Raw genomic sequence first — 18,998 nt, forward strand, 5'->3', positions numbered from 1 at the left:
ACACACACAAAAGACAATGAAGAAAGTTTGACATTATTCCCGATGAAAAAGCTTTAAATAACATTCTGAAGCCCAATGATAGTTTTTTTGTGCCCATTATCAAAATGTGAGTATTTTTATTTACTTAAAATCTTGCCTCTAGGCCACAGTCCTCAAATTTCATTTGCATGCATATTGAAACATGATGTATGGTGATTAGTCATGTGACATAAGAACCCATGCATATTTGAAACAATGCATTCACAGCATATTTGAAAATGTGCATATGCAAATGAAATTTGAGAGTTACTGTTTCAGCTAATACAATCGTAAATTTTGCTGCATTGCCATTAAAAGTCAGATGAACTTTTATGATGTTTTCTTGGTGCTTTTTTTGTCTTCTCCAGAGATTCTGCTAAACTTTTCCTTTTGTGTTCCCAGGAAGAAAGAAAGTCATACAGATTTGGAACTACATGAGGTTGAGTAAATAATGACAGAATTTTCATTTTGGGGTGAACTGTAGGCTACATTTAGTAAGACAAGGGGGAGAAGAAATTATATAAGAGTATGAACAAGAGGATAGGATATAGACAGAGGAAGTAAAGAGAAGACAATCGTTCACTTACAATTTTATTAAACCTAACTTTATTTACCTGTCTTATTTGATGCTGCCAATTCACATGCTATCGGAAATTTCCTACTTCCAGCTTCTGAAGTCGCGATTACAAGCTCATCGCATTCAAATTTTGACTTAAGGTGTTCATGTTAAATTTTTTAACTAGCAGCATTAAGTTTTGTCTTTTTCAGCTCAAAATATGGAGCTTCTTTTGGAGATAAACAGATGTCAAAGGGTGAAAGAGCCATTGAATGGAATGCTGTTGCCTGCATTAACAGAGTTCAACAGTGACTTTAGTTGTTCATGACATCACAAGTAACTTGAGACGCATTGAGAAGCTCCCTCCCTTTCAGGGTTTTTTCCTCCATGTGCTTCCCACCCTTGCCTCCTGCCTTACTCCCTTCAGTGGAACCACACTGTCCTCTCTCTCTCTCTTTCTCTCTCTCTTTCTCTATTGGGCTTAAACCTTTTAACAACTGGGATAAAAAGCAACACCTCAACCAAGAAAAGCTCTGCCTTTGAGAAAACATCAACTGCAATTTAAAAGGGTGAGAGAGTCTTTTTTTCTTCTGAGTATCTGTTGTATTGCCTGAGCACATGGGCTTTAAAAGCAGACTGCAGTTGACAGGAAAGGCTTAATGGCTTAGGAGAGGTTTGTTAACACAATTATAGCTTTCATTGTGTTCTATAACTAGCTGTTTTACCATCATACAATTTGCTCTTTGATTGCAATTAATTTGACTTTTAAAGGGCTTTTTTATAACAATTAAGAAAAAATGTCTGGTTAGACAGTTTTAAGATTTGTTGTTACCTTCAATCACCCTACAGTGTGGTAAAGAATATGGCTAAACATGACTGAAGATAATAGCCTGTGTGAGTTGCAAAGGAAAATCTTTTCTGTGCACACTGTACATGACGTTATGCAGGTGTCATATATCCGATCGCAGGACTAATACCTCAAGCCAGATATAAAAGGCTGCTAGTTAATTTGGACTTGCACGGACTAGACATAAATGATTCGAAATATAGGGCATATGAACATATTCACATGTCTTTAAAATGTTTTCTGTTGACTGAGAGCAGTGTGCACCCACCCAACATATTTGCAAAAAACAAACAAGTCACTCTTTCTTTGTAAGGTTTTTGTTTAGAATAGATAGCATGCATGGGATATTTCTTTTAAGCTGAACCATGACAATGTAAGAAAATAATCTTGATGAACATATAGGTTAAATGTCAGTATATCATGCATTGTTCACATTCTCTTAGTTCTTCAATGTTCCACAAATTCTTCTAGATATTGCTAGGTAAAAGTGATTATACATAATGCTATTCAGTGATACATTTAAGTCATCTGAGACTAAATTGGGACTATGAAGACCTCAAAATATCCAAACATCCAAAAATTGTTGCGTAACGTGTAAGGGTACACCCTAATGGATTGATTTAGTAAAGGCATTTAAAGAGCAACTAGGTCATGTATTTGGGTAAAGAGACCTCAAATGTCATTTAACTTTGTAATGTCAGTTTAGTTATTCACTAGCCTCTGGTATATGTGCAAACTTTTCAAAGAAAGATTTTTGAAAGTTTGTAGAAATTTGTAATTGTTTTGACATTAGCATCATTAATCAGAATACACTTTGCTTTCCTACTGTATAGTATGCGAAAAACAATATATCAAATGACTAGGTTTTCCAAGTAGTATTCATGAAACAGTATAGTTACACAATACCTGGATGTTCACCTGCTGGGACTCCCAAATGAGGCCATGGGAACTGTATCTGTAAGCCACTCTTTTCAAGTGCAATCGATAGATACAAAGAACGTGGTTCTTCATGGCTAAATTATACTTGTTAACTCCCAAGTGCATTGTTTTTGTGGTTATTATTGTTAGTATGTAGCAGTCAGAGGACAATGGATGACAATGGCCATTTTAGATGCATGGTAATGTTTTTATACTACACAACTGCCAGTGCCTACCAAAAGAAGTACTTTACCAATGATTGAGAAGTGTATTCCTCAGCAAATTCAGCACATACTCCAAAACTATGTGATTTTAGACGCTGCAACTTTTTAAAAACAAGTTTCAATGTACTTTCCTCATCCGCCATTGGCCAGCCAAGCAGATAGTCCTGCCCTAAACTCATGCCATTTGTTGAGCTAATGTTGATATGTCGGGTTGGTCAGGATGCTCAAACAGAGCAATGTATTGATTAGCATGCATGTGATTAGTGGTTACACTTTTCAGTCTTCAAATGGCTTTTTTATAGTATCTGCATATAAAATAATTTTAATATGTTAACTTTAGCTTAAATGTTTTTTAATTCTAAAATTAAATTGAATAGATTTTTTATTTTTTGTGAATAATATTTTTGTGAAAGAAATTTACCAGAAAGAACAACAGTTTAATTTTGTGAAGTTTGTGCTGGTGAGAGCGTGACCTAACAAGATAATTTTTTAAAAGCAATTTTAGCTGTTAGGTAAAGCACTTCCTGTTGTATTTTAATCTTTGAAGCACGTAAAGTTCTTTGGCTAGAGTGAGAAACAAACATCACAGATGAATAATCCCACAATATATGTCGACATACCACTGTTATCTGAAAGGAAAAGTAGAGGAAATCATTATCAGGTGGAAAATGAAAAGGAATGTGTCTAAGTTTTAAAGGCACAATGTACACACTGATGTTGTGACCCACAAAATTGATAAACCTCAAGTGGTTTCCGTAGCTCTTTTAAACGGATGTCCTGGACATATTGAATATACATGGCCACAGGCGTGGAAATGAGCATGCGGAGAGTGCATTGTGTGGTCTGCAACAATGACCAGACCTGGTCTTTTACTTTAACTTCCACTGTTTGAGTCTTTAGGGTTTCAAAGTTAATTCATACTGATGTGGAAAACACGTTCTGTTAGTGGTATTATATATAAAATTTACTACGAGTTCATTTGACCCTGAATTTTGGCACACATTGGCCCCTGAGCTGAAGGGATCATATTATCTCATGGGAAATACTCTGGAAATTCAAGTAAGGGCAAGTAGACTACACTGATGTGTCTGCCATAAAAAGAGCATTTGAGCACTGTAATACACCTCTAGCCAAGGCCTTAAAATGGATAGCAATGGTGTGAGATGTTGACATACAGGCAGAGGGTCTATAGAGAATGAGAGTGGAAAGACAGGAAATGGATGAAGGAATGCGAGTGGAATGGGTGGCGAGATGGTTGTTAAGCTCTGATGGTAAGTGGCTAAAGATAGTACAGACGTTGGGGTATGCTAACCTGCCAAATCTTGTCCAAAATCTATTTTTGCAACATAATAAATGTGATTTAAAGGTATTTGATAAAAGTATTTATTAAGTGCTTCTCAGTTGGTTTTGGTTAAGATCCGGATAAGAGTGGGTAGTTACAATGTAGTACCAACGTAGTGTCATACTAAAGTAAAAAAAAAGTTGTAAATGTATAAAGTAAATGTTGTTTGTTTATTACAGTTACGTTTAACGTTCGCCTGTTACGTTTGATCACTTAAATTCACATTATTTTTCTTCATTCTAATGAAATAGCCACAAGTGCTAAATTACTATAGAGGTCACTTTATTTGACAAAGTTGTGGGGTAACGCAGCACTGTTTTACTTGGTCAAATCAATCGTCCTAAAAATACATTTGAGTGTGTTGAAAGTTATGTTAAAGTGACTCAAAAAAATCGAGGGTATAGCGCAGATATGACGTCATTAATAGCTAATTTCTCTGGATTTCAACATTGTTGGAAACATTTGCAAAATATAACATTGTTCTAGTGGATTTTGGATATTTTAATCCAAAAATGTTACATATTGTGCAGTATGCATAGTATGTTCACTTTTAATTCAGTATGCAGTATTTTCATTTGCCTTGTTCTTTTACCATGGTTTTGGATAATGGTTCACCAACCATGTGTCATCTGCCTAATTTGGTTAGCTTCTGCTATAAGTGACAGTTGAATTTTCACCAAAAATTCATAAAAAGTTGATAAGCCATATTTGACAACTAACCTATTTGTGGATGATTAAATGGTTAAATGTTGTTTTTTTTTTTCCCCTCCAGTCTGAAAGCTGAGAACAGTGTTTTATTTTACTATTCGTATAGTAAAGGGTTAAAAGTTATTCAATGTCACAGCGCTCTTTGCTACCTTCCCCCACCTCTTTCTATTTTTTTCTCTTTTTCCCAGCCCCTCAATGTCCCTACTACCCACCCTGCATGTTTTAACTGAGTGCTAAGTTGTTTAAACAAATAACTCAGTGACTCTCTGACAGTTAAGTGGAAAGGTTGTCTGGGCCAAGTAAAATTTAGCATTTAAAATCAGATCCATAGAAGCATTACAAACAGTCATCTAGTGCTACATTGAGGTAAGCTGCCCCAGGTAACAAGTCAATCTGGTCACACTAGTATATTTCACACTTGATCAGGCAGTCATTGGGAGTGGTGTTGGGCACATACGAGGTGGTCTTGTCGCAGAGAAGTTCTCTTTCTCCTCTTGTCTGTAGGCAAGCTGCCTTCAGGGTGAAATTCTTGGCGAATACACAAGTGTGACGTTTTGCAACTGACAAATGTAATTTATATAGGGGATTTTTCCATGAAAAGGTTTTTGGTGTTCACTTATAAAAACTTTGCTATGTAGAAATGTTCAAGTTGCTGGTTGATGAAACCATTGAGAAGTGATGAGTTGTGTACTGTTTTAAGAGTAAAGCTGAGCACGTTAACAAACGCTTCCCTTCTGGAATGTTGTCCAGTTGGTTTCAACCTATAGTATACACATGACTCCAATGACTCGTGCCACCAGCAATGTAACATGACATATTGGTTATAAAACTCATGCAATACTCTTTGGTTAAATTGGTTTGTGCTATTGGTAACACTTTACTATATATATTTACTCCAATTCGTTGTTGAAATATGATCATTTACACAGTTTCTGTCAATTTAATGACAGATATTTTAAACATACATTAAATAATTAAGACATTAAGAGGTTAAGTATAAAATATAACATATAGGCTAATATTGTGCATATATTTAGCGATAGAGTTTCATTTCTCTAGCGAACTAACAAGCTGTGGACACTGAATGACTTGCCTGAGGTAAATAATGTTACATGACATTGTTTACAAGCTGTTTTATTGACGTCTTTCCACTGTTGAAACACTGATTGAGCGATTACAAAAGATATGATACATTTCAGTGAGTACTGTGTTTTTTAACATACCTTCAGATGTTCATTCATTTTTATTCTGTAACTGGTTTTAAAGAGGAAGAGATGATCGCGTTCACTCGCGCTCGGCACTGACGCTTGAACTGAGGCACCTATGCCAACCCAGTCTCACGTCAGTTTGTGATGCCTATGCACCCATATCTCCCACATTCTTCTGGACCACATGCGAGTGTGGCTGGCAAGCATACATACGGGCCTCAACTGGGCCAACTGTTCTGGCAGCGGCAAAGGTCATGTGGGCCACATTTGGGCCATACACAGCAAGTCACAACTCACACTAAAACCGGCTTGATGTGTGTGGGCCAGATACGGCCCATATGACCTTTGCCGCTCCCAACTGAGATTCCCAGATGAGGCCTGGATATCTGGGCAATGATCTGTCACGCCACATTAAAGAGCATTTATTGTTTGAATTTCGTGATAATTTTAATAATTAACAGAATTTGTTAGATTACACTTTGTTTCTTATCGAAAGCAAAACGCAGAGCTTATTGCGATTATTGGTGGTGGTTAATGGTGGTTAGGTTACAACACTGTATTCATCGTGTACACATAAGGCCACATTTACACATAGCCGGGTATTTAGTGAAACGAATATTCCCCCCCCCCCCCCCCCCTCCATTTTCAAAAATAACATTGTGCACACAACATCCTTTTCAAAAAAGTTGTCATTTACATCAACCCGCATAAATACGCCGTCGAGCACCATCATAACTGCCAAACCTATGGGCGGCAGTGCAGGGAGAAGGATAAAGCCATGCAAGCCAATCAGAACTGTAAACATAGGGCGCTCACATAACGTTAAGCATTTTCTGGCGCATAATGTGACGTTTGAGAACCTAAAACCCTGTTTCTCCCAGTTGACACGGCAACACATAACCGGTGTTATCAGAAATCTCCACTTTGGCCGGAGTTTTTAGAAATAATCGTTTTCTGTGATAAAAATTGGGTTTTCGTGTAAATGAGAGGCCACACCGCAGGGAAATATCTATAATAAGACATATAATTATACATCTTATCATCTTATCTTAAGATATCTATCAAATGTCAAGGAAGAAAAATTTGTTTTGTGACATAAGGTAAAGTGAGGTCAACCTCAACAATGGGCTGGGCTGGACTGGGCTGGGCGGGGCAGTAGTTCATAATGTATTAATAATGTGAACTAATTGAACCTTAAATTGTTGTTTTATATAGAATCAGAAGATCAAGCTAAGTCACCAATGCTATATTTGAAAACTGCATATTTTGTTAAATATTATTTATAGACTATAGACCTTATGTAGCCCCGCCCCTTTTTAGCGCTGAGCTCGTTCCGGTCTGTATTTTCACAGCGATCTTGAGTATTTATGAATGAACGGCTCGTTTTAAAATCTTCCCGGTCCACTGGCATTTGTTAAGACATCTGCTTTAAACATTACAATCCTCATGATAACTTTCGTTAACTTTACATTAAGTAAATCCACTTCAAAAGCTAATTACTCCTGGACAGCAATGCCATAGAAATATACACAGCGACCGCAAAAACGGAAGTTCAAGGACAATATTGTCAAGATGGCGGCGCCCTCGTTTCTCTGGCGCATACTATATATTTATGAATATTTTGAATTAGCTCTTATTTTTATATTTTCAGTTTATTTTTAGTTAAAGATTTTTATTTTAGCTTTAATTTATTTTATATATTAAAACATAATGCAACAATAAACATTTTCCATTTAGGTTATTCATCTAATATTTTATTTATAGCTTTATTTTAATGAATGAAAACAGTTTTGAATTGTTTTACTAACAGTAACAACACTGATTGTTTATGATGTACTTTAATTGTACATTTACATTGAACATTAAGTGCTCAGGCTTTTAAACTTATGTTAAAGTTATTCAGTACTGTACAATTTATTCTTTAATTAATGACTAGTATGAAAAAAAACATGTAAGTCTTTTAGTAGTGAGTTTAAGCAAGAAATAATGATTATGAGCTTATGAGGAAATGCTTTCCACAAGACACTTCCACAAGGCTTTATTATTGTTTAATTTTGTGCCTACAGGCATACATCAACATTAAGAGTGTGCAATTCTGCACTCCACCCTTCAGATACTTATAACAGAATTACCATTCAGCCTGATGGGTCAGACACTTTAATGACTTTTACCGTACAGTGTGGAATTCTGCCAGGCCACAGTACAAAAGGTCAACATCTCAGGCTGGCAACTGAATGCTAAATCGTGGAAACAATAGGCCTATATATTGTCAATCCATTAGTCAGATGAGGCTAATAAGAGTCACTTTTAGAAGAGTTGTGTCGCTTTTATATTCTCTCAGTTGTGTATGCTAATTGCATGGGTGAAATAATTTTCAGAGTTATAATTTATTCTTATTTAATTTTGAATGATGAAAAGTCATATTTAGTTTTTGTATATTCATAATATTCAAATTTCATAACATCTCCTAAAATCTCAGTTACTCCAGAGTTTCACATAGTAGCATATTTTATTTTTTAAACATCAGCCCTTAAACATTAACATCAGAATTTAAACATTCTTTGCTGTGTGTGAGTAAAAGAGAATCGCCATGTGCTGCCTGGCAGTATGTATGTACAACAAATCTTATCAATTTTTTGAGTGTACAAGGTTGTGTTCGGAAAGCAGTTCAGGAATCACAGCTGGCAGGAGCTGCTGGATAACTTCCAAGCCTCCGAAGCTTGAGCCACGTATTCAAACTTGTGGGCTGAATGTGACTGTGAATTTCATATCCAACAGCAATTCACCTTGTTGCTTCTTCCCACAGCATTTCACAGGGTCTCATAAACACACTGATCTCATATTTGTTTACATATTTCTGATAGATTCACCCTGGCATTGGAGAGAGATTTTTCCATTTACACTTTCTTACGTGTTTGAGACACTGTGCGATAATTCGCATACACATGGCAAGAAACATTCTCAGTAGAGCGGTTTGAGTCACATGCTGTTATTTTTGTGAGTATGTGACCATTATTCCTGCCATATGGAAAAGATCCCACTGATTTCAACATCTGAACCATCAGTAGTCTGCAAGCCTCTACTGAGTTAACGTATAACATGATGGCCCGACTGATGCCAGTCATAATAATGGAAAATTGATAAAAAAATCAATGATACTAAAATAACACTCATTCCCACCCTTTCTAAAAGTTGCTAAAAGACAGAATGCCAAAGATAGCGTCTCTCCAGAGGCAGTTCCGGCCACTCTTGTCAGTCAGTAAAGATTGGAATTTGGGATGAGTGTCATAAACAAAAAGTATACTAATCTTCCAGAGTTTCGATGTACACAGTGGCTGTAGAGTTACGTAATGACGTAACAAATGTAAACGCAAGTTTTTTAAGTCTAACATTAATTCCAGAGCACTTCGTTCATCAATGAATTTACGCACACAGAGAACGGCATGTTGTACCAGAACAATAGTTTGCCCAGAAGTGTGGTTTTTGTCATGCCTGCCACATCAGTTCTTAAAAAAAATGTGCTCTCTCAGAAGCTGTTTCTTTATAAATGATCATTTACACATGCAGTTGAAAAGGCAAGAATCCAAAATAAACCTAGAATTACAGAATTCCTGGCACTCTTGTGCTCTCTTGGGCTCTTTTTTTCTTCTTGAAACATGAGTCCCTCTAGAACCAGTCACAATAGAGGTGGTGAGAAATGGACACATGGACCTCATGTTTCCTGGACACTCAGCTACATCTTGACAGTTCTCACAGTTTCTCATAGTATAACTTTCAGGAATATTATGGATTAAGAGTCTAAACAAAAGACAGTATATGAAGACGGCGTCAAAGAGGCCATTTAACAGTCTTCAGGTGGCTGCTCTAAAGTAGCTCTGTGGTTGCTTCAAAGTCGTTGTAAATATTGTGCAATATCGCCTAGAATAGACATCTGTACAACCAGCTAAGAGACTGTTTTTATTGTGTGCTTTGGTTCTGTGTAAATGATGCAGCATTCTTTGTTATTATCATAAAAGAGTACTATTACTGTTTAATAGTTTGGGGTCATTAGGATAAAAAAAAAAAAAAAATTTTTTTAAAGAAAGACTATATGCTGCTTCAGATGCCTCACAATATGTGTTTTCCTTGCAGATCTACTTTAGAGAAAACCCTTCACTCCACACTTCACAAGTGCTGCTCAAAAGAGAAAGAAACTATACATAATGGAACTTCAGAAACTAACAAACGGTCACCACCGTGACTTTCAACATCTTGAGGAAGGGTACGTGTCATTTATTAGTAGTGATTTTGCTTTTAAAACAGAATTATACGCTTGTCTCTAAATCTGTCACTGTGTCTATTTTCTTTTGCCTTGCAGATGCATGCTAAAAGCAAAGCAAACACACTAGTCAGTTGCTTCACCATCTCTAGAAAAACAACAGTCAAAAGCAAAGTTACATTTATTTTTAAGTGAATATTTGGGTGAACTTAAAATGAACCTAAATGGAAATTGTGAGCATTGCAACATCACTGAAATATTTTTTTTTCCAGGGAGTGAGAAATTTAGCAGCACATCACAACATAGCCTTCACCTCATTAGCACACAGAAATAACCTTGGATTTATGGTCACATTAATGCATTCCATACAGGTTGAACAAATCAGCTGTGTTTACTGTTAAACAACAATATAATCAATGCTATCATCCTTGACATATTTTATTATTACATGTAAACACTATGATAAACTGGGCCTGGGTTGTTTAGATATCAGGTGCATCTCTGTGTCATTTTAATGGCTGTCTTGTAAGGCAAAAGGCATAAAACTAATTTTATTAACCTGAGCCCCATGCGGCTTTGCTATACATTTACTTACACAGTTCATTTGACTTGTTAATTTTGAAGCGTCACAATTGAGTATCTGGTAATTGTTGCATTTCTAAAATGTTACATTTGTCTATTTGTTTTAGAGAGTCACCTGAACGAGAGGAGTTTTTACCACACAAGAGTGATGGAGGAAAACCCCCTCAGTTTACAGATGTGAGTGCAGAAATAAAAATGCCATTCCATCTAGCTCATATTAATAAAGCATCAACTATTTTCATCAGATATTTCCATGGTCTCTTTTCCCTCTTATTGTCTCTGTGTCTTTTTTTCTGCTAGTTTGAAGGAAAGACATCATTTGGAATGTCTGTCTTCAACCTTAGCAATGCCATCATGGGTAGTGGGATTCTGGGACTGTCCTATGCCATGTCCAACACTGGTATCATCCTCTTTCTGTGAGTATCACAAATTGCACATCTAAACACAACGTCAATGCCCTGGAGGTCTGAGTAGGTAGTTGTATGACATTTCTAACCATTTGAATGATCAGTAACTAATTATCTAATGAACATATAATACTTCGATTGCTTACTTTCTTCATTTTAAATGCACATCTTCAACTATGTAGAGAATTTACATGAGATAAAACTTTTTTTTTTCATGTTCCTGTGTCATGTATTGATGTGACATACATTTTCTTGTTCATTTACTTGTTTATGTTTCATGTTTTCTGCTTTTTTTAACAGGGTCTTGTTGACCTGCATTGCTGTCTTATCAACATACTCTGTCCATCTTCTGCTGAGGAGCGCAGGGGTTGTGGGTACGACCAATTCAGAAGTTTTTGTGTTCATGTTAAAGGATTAGTTTAATTTCCTGATATTTTTTCTCACCCCCATGTCATCCAAGATGTTTATGTCTTTCTTTCTTCAGTCGAAAAGAAATTAAGGTTTTTGAGGAAAACATTCCAGGATATTTCTCCATAAAGTGGACTTCAACAGTTTTAATGCAGTTTTAATCCCAGCTGTGGAATATAAGGGTCTTAGCCATTTTCTAAAAAAAGAAAAATGTATATACTTTTTAACCACAAATGCTCATCTTGCACTTGCGATGCGATGCGCCACACATTACGTAATCTCGTTGGAAAGGTCACGCTTGTTAACGGTTCAAAAAGGTTGGGTAGGGCGAAAAACTCTTCATTTTCTCCTCCAACTTCAAAATTGTCCGACATCGAAACTGCAATTTGGACCTTCAACCCGTTGGTTCCCGTTGGAGTCCACTATAAGGAGAAAAATCCTGGAATATCATACACAAAAACCTTCATTTCTTTTCGACTGAAGAAAGAAAGACATAAACATACTGGATGACATGGAGGTGAGTAAAAAAAGAGACAATTGCTCATGACACCAATACTTAAATACTTCTATTTTGCATTATTTTCTAACTGAAAACAGTATTTTTCATTATAAGTCATATTAACTGTACTCTGCACAACATATTGAGTGAACATTTTAATTAAAAAAATTAATTAAATAAAAAAATGTCATTTAAATTTCAGAATGTCTCAGTATTTATCACGTCACACTTTTAATTTAATGACAGTGATGAATTATTGATTGAATGAAAGCATTCAATCTAAAGCTTTTTGATTATTTCCAGGTTGTAATACGATTTTAAATGCAGTATTTTCAATGTGGTGTCAGACTTTTGGACCCCACTACATATGAGATTGCGTTAGTTCATCAGGCATTAATCACTAACCTGTAATATTGTCTCTACAGGTATTCGTGCCTATGAACAACTGGGTAAACGAGCGTTTGGACACCCGGGAAAAATACTGGCAGCTCTTGTCATAACATTACACAACATTGGTGGTAAGGCTTGGTTCTGATCTCATTTCCAAACTCCTTTTTTATCTCTGTATCTTTTCTCTGACTTTTTCCTTAAGCGGTCCAGTTATACTGATTATAAGTTATTATTATCCATTAGATTGAAATAGTATCTCTCTATTATTTGTTCTGTTAGTAGGATTGAATAAAAACTATAAAATGTATATTCATAAAGGCTTTTAAAGTATTATAAAGCCTTTAAAAATACAGTGATGTGATTTAGGAGCAGTCCCTGAGTCTCATGAGGAATAATATGTTGCGCATAGAATGTTAGCAGGACTATGTTACATAACCTTCCCTCTCAGACTAACAAATGTTTTGTCCTGCCAGCAGTATTGTAATACATTTGTGATGCTTTTGGCTCTCTAAACTTGGAAAGAGTCACATCTTCTACAGTATAAAATGCTGCAGTGCAAAACTCCAAAATGTACATCTGCCATTTAGATGGGTGTCAGTACAACCAAACTGTGTCTGATGTATCTGTCTGTCTTTCTTTCAGCAATGTCTAGCTACCTCTTCATTGTGAAGTATGAATTACCTCTGGTTATTCAGGCTTTCCTTGGCCTTCAGCACAGCAGTGGGTGAGAAACACAATAATCTGTTTCTCCCCGTGTTCTCCTAATGAGTCTAATTTAATCTAGCCAAGAATTTGATCAAATGTTTGGGTCATCCAAGGTAACTTTGCATTCCTACCTCAGAGCAAATCCTCCAACTGTTGTTGAAATACATAAACCTTGCAGCGTTCCTTACAGTATATGAGTAGGCTGCCTTATTCTCTCTCTCTCTTTTTTTTTTTTTTTTTTTTTGCTTATAGTGAGTGGTTCCTGAATGGCAACTATCTGATCGTCATTGTGTCCATTTGCGTCATCTTGCCACTTGCCCTGATGAAACAGCTTGGTAAGCCATTTTGCTTTGTACTGGTTGTGAATTCATTCTCTTCTCATCCTTTCTATTTGCTTGTCACATTGCCAGTTTTCATAATATTGTCCTCCTCTCACTTGTAAAACACAATCTGCTTTACTCACACACACATTTGAAAGGGTCCATGGCCTTTTCTGTAGAGTCCTGCAGTATATCCAGACTGATTTTTATGATGTCTTAAAGAAAATTCTTTGTCTGGTTTAGATTTTTTTTTTTCAAGGTTTGAAATCTACAGATCTAATTTGAGAGTGCTGATTTGTAACCCAAAACAAATCGAAACAAACAACTGTTGCTAGAATCAAGTCAAATCAAATTAAAGGTGTAGTAAGCGATTTGAGAAAAGCTGTTGGATCGGATCGAGCACCAAAACACACTTGTAGCCTATCAGCATTAAGGGGCTTATACACTCATTAGGGGGGAGGTACCCACATGGGCGTCGGAACCATTGTATGGGTGGGACAAGACCCACCCACTTTTTAAGACCAATGATATTATACCCACTCACTTTTACCGTCTCTAATTCAGCGCATTTGTCTGTTCGCTTTTCAGAGCGCCGTCAGTCAAATCCATTCCACTTGAGGAATTAAAATGATAATTTTTTTAAGTAAAATTAATAAATTAAACTCTATTTCCGCTGAATCGCTACATTATATTTCTCAACGAGCCGCAACTGACGAAAGTAACCGCCCGTTGTACCCTTCCAGTCAAATATTGCGTTGCAAACATCAATAACAGCTTTAAGTTGTCATTGCTGGCAAATGACCATGGTATTAGGGGGATAATCCATGGATAGCTGTGCATTTAATGCACGACGTGGAGGCAAAGAACCGCCCAACGTTAAGTGGAGTTTAGTTTACTTGTTTAATTAAAAGGCACCAGAATAAAGTTACATGAAATGGTATTTACTCCAATACCATTTTTCTGGGGGAGGACCCACCCCCTTTTTTTTTTCTTCCGACGCCCATGGGTACCCATGTTGCATAGCGTGTTTGTGAGCTTAGGGGTGGAGCTATCAAGATAGGGGTGTGATCCTTTTGGGTAGGGGCGTGTTTGTTTTGGTGATTTCAAATATCAACAGCATTTCTCAGAAATCGGTTACTGCACCTTTAATTTGTATAGCGATTTTCAAAAAACACATTGCTTCAAAATCATGATGTTAATGTTTAAATATATCTTCGTATCTTCAAGCCTTATAGTCATATAATATAGTGTACATTTTGTGTAATAATGTCTGTTGTTTGTTGCAGGGTACCTGGGCTACACCAGTGGGTTCTCTCTGACATGTATGGTTTTCTTCCTGATCTCAGTAAGTGTTGATTACTTAATGCTGTGGTCTGTGTGTGGTCTTTTGAGAAAAGATCAAAAGATAACTAAAAATTTCTCTGGTTTAACTATATCTTTTCATCTATTTATAACTTTTTTTGTTTGTGTTTCCTAGGTCATCTACAAGAAGTTCAGTATCCCGTGTCCTTTCGATGGTTTTACCAACCACACTGCTGAAAACATATCTATTGATGGTGAATGTGAAGCTAAATACTTCACCATCAACCAGCAGGTTAGGAAGTGTCTTCATCATTGCAAGAATTTATTCAGGAAGTATCATTTATAACCCTTTATGACCTGCACCCCAGATCGACAAGCTATTGTTATTATAGCTCTGAACAGACAGGAAATGCTCAGTGGAAATACTGTTACCACGCAACTAGTTCTTTCAGTATGATGACATATGTTTGAGGCTGCCTCACTGCATGAGATCAGACACGGCTTTATGTAATTTTTTATTTACTCTGTTTGCCTTGCAGACAGCCTACACGGTTCCCATCTTGGCCTTCGCTTTTGTATGCCACCCTGAGGTGCTGCCGATCTATACTGAGCTGCGCAAGTACGTTAAGAACGCACATGCTCTCTGAAAGATCATGTGACAATGAATACTGGAGTAATGATGCTGAAAATTCAGCTTTACCATCACAGGAATACATTACATTTTAAAATATATTACAACAGAAAACAGTTCAATTGTACAAATTTTAAATTGTAGCGTAAGAGACTTCCTTTAAAAACATTAAGAATCTGACTGAACCCAAACTTTTAAACGGTAGTGTGTGTGTTATATACATAGATAAATACATATATATGAATTATAATATGTCTGTATTTCTTTGTTCCAAGAAGGGAAACATGAGTCAAAAGTAAATCTCCTTTATTATTGTTGTTTTGACACTTTTAGTCCCACAAAGAGACGCATGCAGGCCATTGCCAACGTGTCCATCCTGGGGATGTTTGTCATGTATCTGCTCACTGCCATCTTTGGCTACCTCACCTTTTATTGTAAGCGCTTTGGATTTTAAAATAAAAATTATGTTCAATGCTGCATGCCAGCCATAAAATTGACCCTAATGTACCCTTTCAGTTGCTATCCATACGATACTACCACAAAGACAATCATTTCTTCTGTTAAAAGAAAAGGAAATGTAATCATTGGAAATTATTGTGTTTTAACAATATGACTTTAGAGGTGAGGCATCACTGATGCTATCTGATCACAGGCCATACTTAATAATACATTTGTGGTTTAGCTTGTTTAATAGAACCTACATCTGTTCACGTGTGCGAGTAATTTAAGCACGGTCTGAAAATAGTAGTTAATCTCAAAATATCTCTCTCAGTAAACACAGAGGCAGAACTTCTACACACCTACAGCAAGGTGGATCCTCTGGACACGCTCATCCTGTGTGTGCGTGTGGCCGTGCTGGTGGCCGTGACTCTGACTGTTCCCGTTGTGCTCTTCCCGGTAATGAGACCCTTTATTGAATGCGGTTATATGGTGATATCTGACTAGCTTTCCTGCTTTTATATTTCTAAGATAAAACTATGTTGTCGGATATTGTCAAAAGTTGATACTCCATCCAAAATTGAAAATTCTCTCATCATTTATTCACCATCATGCTGTCTCGGATGTATATGACTTTCTTGCTTTAGATGAACCGAAACAGACTCTGAGTCCATATACGGGATCTTTAAAAACCACACAAAGTGAACCATGACAACCCCAGTTGATGTTCCTTACTTTCACTTCAGAAGACACTGATTCATCAACTGGGGACTTAAGGATTACCGCCAAGTTCACTTTGTGTGGTTTTTGAAGTGTCAACTTTGGGGTTCCTATACACTTGCATTATATGGACTTTCAGAGATTGATTCTTTTTCTAAAAATGTTTGTTTCTGTTCATATAAATCTGGGATGGCATGAGGGTCAGTAAAAGATGAGAACATTTTTGATCTTTTGGGTGGAGTATCCCTTTGTTGAGTTTTTTTTTTAATGCAGGATAGATGTGTTAATTATTTTGATTTCTTTGACGTATTCTTTTTTTTTTAGATTCGCAGAGCACTTCTTCAGCTTCTGTTCCCTGATAAGCCCTTCCACTGGGTGCGTCACATCTCTATTGCATTGTGTCTCCTTTTTGTTGTCAATCTGCTCGTCATTTTTGTGCCCAACATTCGTGACATTTTCGGCATCATCGGTGAGTAAATAAAGAAAATTTAAATGTGCACCTAAAGAGAATACTAGTGCAATGCAGCAAAATAACATTATTGTAGCTTTAGTTAGTTGCATGATAATCTAATAAGCATAAAAATACATATCCCTCACAGATATTGGGTAGAATAATCCATTTGTAATAAAAACAAATCTATTAAATAAATTAATATTCATTTATAATATTGCTCTGCTCGTTAACAGCTATGAATGGTTAGATAAGACATCACAATTCAGCATTCAGATATTACAATGATGTCATCAGGGTTACACTGATGTCATCACTGCTGCATTTTGAATGCTGATGATTCTATCAATGTGTGTCAATGGTCAAATTGTCTTAAAGGTGCGGTCACATTTACTGTTGTTCGATGAATTTTCATGGGTGAAATCCAGTTATTTCAATATGAATCCACACTATTGTGAATTTTGTGTGAGGAAGAACCATTTTTCTGTGAAGATTTCGCCACGGGTTTAGGCTGGTCACGCGGATTCGCCGCCTTGACCAACGGAAGGTTTATGAAGGTGAATGGTTTAAAAGTGACTCCTGTGTGGAACTTGTTGGGCCGAAGCTTCGCTAATGTGACCTCACCTTAAGCTTAAACTTCCTGTTGAAGTTTCATTTATTTTTTGTTCATTTCATAGGTGCAACCTCTGCTCCAAGCTTGATCTTCATCCTCCCGGGTCTTTTTTACATCCGAATCGTTTCCACCGAGCAAGAGCCAATGAACTCAAGACCAAAAATTCAGGCAAGTCTCAAACTTTCCCTATTTTGAATCAATGTGGTATACAAATTAATCAAAAGAGAATTTGATTTAATGTTCACATTACGGTTAACTGAGTGTCAGATGTTCTTGGTCATCAAAAGTATCTTCTGCTCTTGTGTTTCAGGCTGCCTGCTTCACTGCTCTAGGCTTCATCTTTATGAGCATGAGCTTGACGTTCATCGCACTGGATTGGGTCTACGGAGAGAATCGAAGTGGAGGAGGTCACTGATCTTCAACCACAAAACTGTAAGGGTCCAAAAAGCCTTTGAGGAACATCACCACCCCTTCTCTCTCCTGAATGTGAGAGAATCCAAAACATCACTTAGGCTGGACCCAACTCACCTCAGATCTGTTATCCCGCTGAGTAAGGAAAAGGACTGATGTCCTGCCATCTTTAAAATTAAAATGGATACATCCTATGATGTTTCATAGTGGAGGATTTCTGGGGGACACAGAAATGTCATGCCATTTTGAAGCTGTTTCTACAATCATAACGATAAATTATGTCTGTGTTGTAGATGGAATCCTGCTATATAGCTTTAAAATAACGCTAAAAGATACAGCACATGCCAAAATAAATGACTGGAGGGGTTTGTTTTATTGTCTTATGGAGACAATATCATCTGACCTACCATCAGACCTATCATCTGGTCTTTTGTCCCATCAAATGCAAGCCATAGACTCAGAGTGCAATACTTAGGAAATTGAAACACATTTTCCTTCTGTAGTTTGTTCATCCAAAAATGTTGCTTATGATAAGAAAACTCAACATCATCTCAGAATGACTGCAGACCTGAACTGAATCTGTCTGCATCTTCTTCTTTTTTTTTTTTTTTCTTATCCGAGAATCAAATTTCTGAAATTCAAGTTCAGAAAAAAGAAATGAATTTGAGATACAAATTTGTCATGAAATATTGTGTGATAGAAACTTCACTACAATTAAAAAGACAATCAGCCTTATACTATTTCAGTTTTTTTTTTCCTGCTGCATATCATTTACTTTGTCAAACAAATGTAAGGTACGTACAGTTACAATATTTCGTGGTGCAGTGGGGTGGAATGCCATCTGTTGTTTCAGTTGAGGAACAGGTGGATAACTACAATTAAGGTGCTTACATTGCTTACATCACTGTGATGCATCTAATGCAAACAAAACCTAACCTGTGAATTCATTGATTCATGCCATACTCCCATCGATCAGTCACAATCTAACAACATGTATCATACATTGTCCAACCCATCTATAATTACCTTTCTTTCAGTTTAC

General features: G+C 36.6%; 1 protein-coding gene across 1 annotated transcript; it reads left to right on the forward strand.

Annotated features, from left to right (window-relative positions):
* The first annotated feature begins 990 nt into the window (after nucleotides 1-990).
* slc38a5b (solute carrier family 38 member 5b) lies at nucleotides 991-18,691 on the forward strand. Its single transcript, XM_084389326.1, has 16 exons — nucleotides 991-1,143; nucleotides 9,953-10,082; nucleotides 10,769-10,838; nucleotides 10,962-11,077; nucleotides 11,369-11,442; nucleotides 12,401-12,493; nucleotides 13,008-13,089; nucleotides 13,323-13,405; nucleotides 14,677-14,735; nucleotides 14,868-14,984; nucleotides 15,232-15,311; nucleotides 15,657-15,757; nucleotides 16,096-16,220; nucleotides 16,806-16,950; nucleotides 17,610-17,713; nucleotides 17,856-18,691. The coding sequence occupies exons 2-16, from the start codon at nucleotides 10,024-10,026 to the stop codon at nucleotides 17,958-17,960; spliced, it is 1,413 nt and encodes a 470-aa protein (XP_084245452.1). The 5' UTR covers nucleotides 991-1,143; nucleotides 9,953-10,023; the 3' UTR covers nucleotides 17,961-18,691.
* Nucleotides 18,692-18,998: the final 307 nt, after the last annotated feature.

The sequence above is a fragment of the Rutilus rutilus genome (assembly GCF_951802725.1).
Source record: "Rutilus rutilus genome assembly, chromosome: 19".
NCBI lineage: Eukaryota > Metazoa > Chordata > Actinopteri > Cypriniformes > Leuciscidae > Rutilus > Rutilus rutilus.

Excerpts from the sequence above, each read along its gene's own strand:
- slc38a5b (XM_084389326.1), top strand. The coding sequence starts at position 10,024 with ATGGAACTTCAGAAACTAACAAACGGTCACCACCGTGACTTTCAACAT. Across the intron at positions 10,083-10,768 it reads TTTCAACATCTTGAGGAAGG|AGAGTCACCTGAACGAGAGG; the intron begins GTACGTGTCATT and ends TATTTGTTTTAG. Across the intron at positions 14,736-14,867 it reads TGGTTTTCTTCCTGATCTCA|GTCATCTACAAGAAGTTCAG; the intron begins GTAAGTGTTGAT and ends TGTGTTTCCTAG.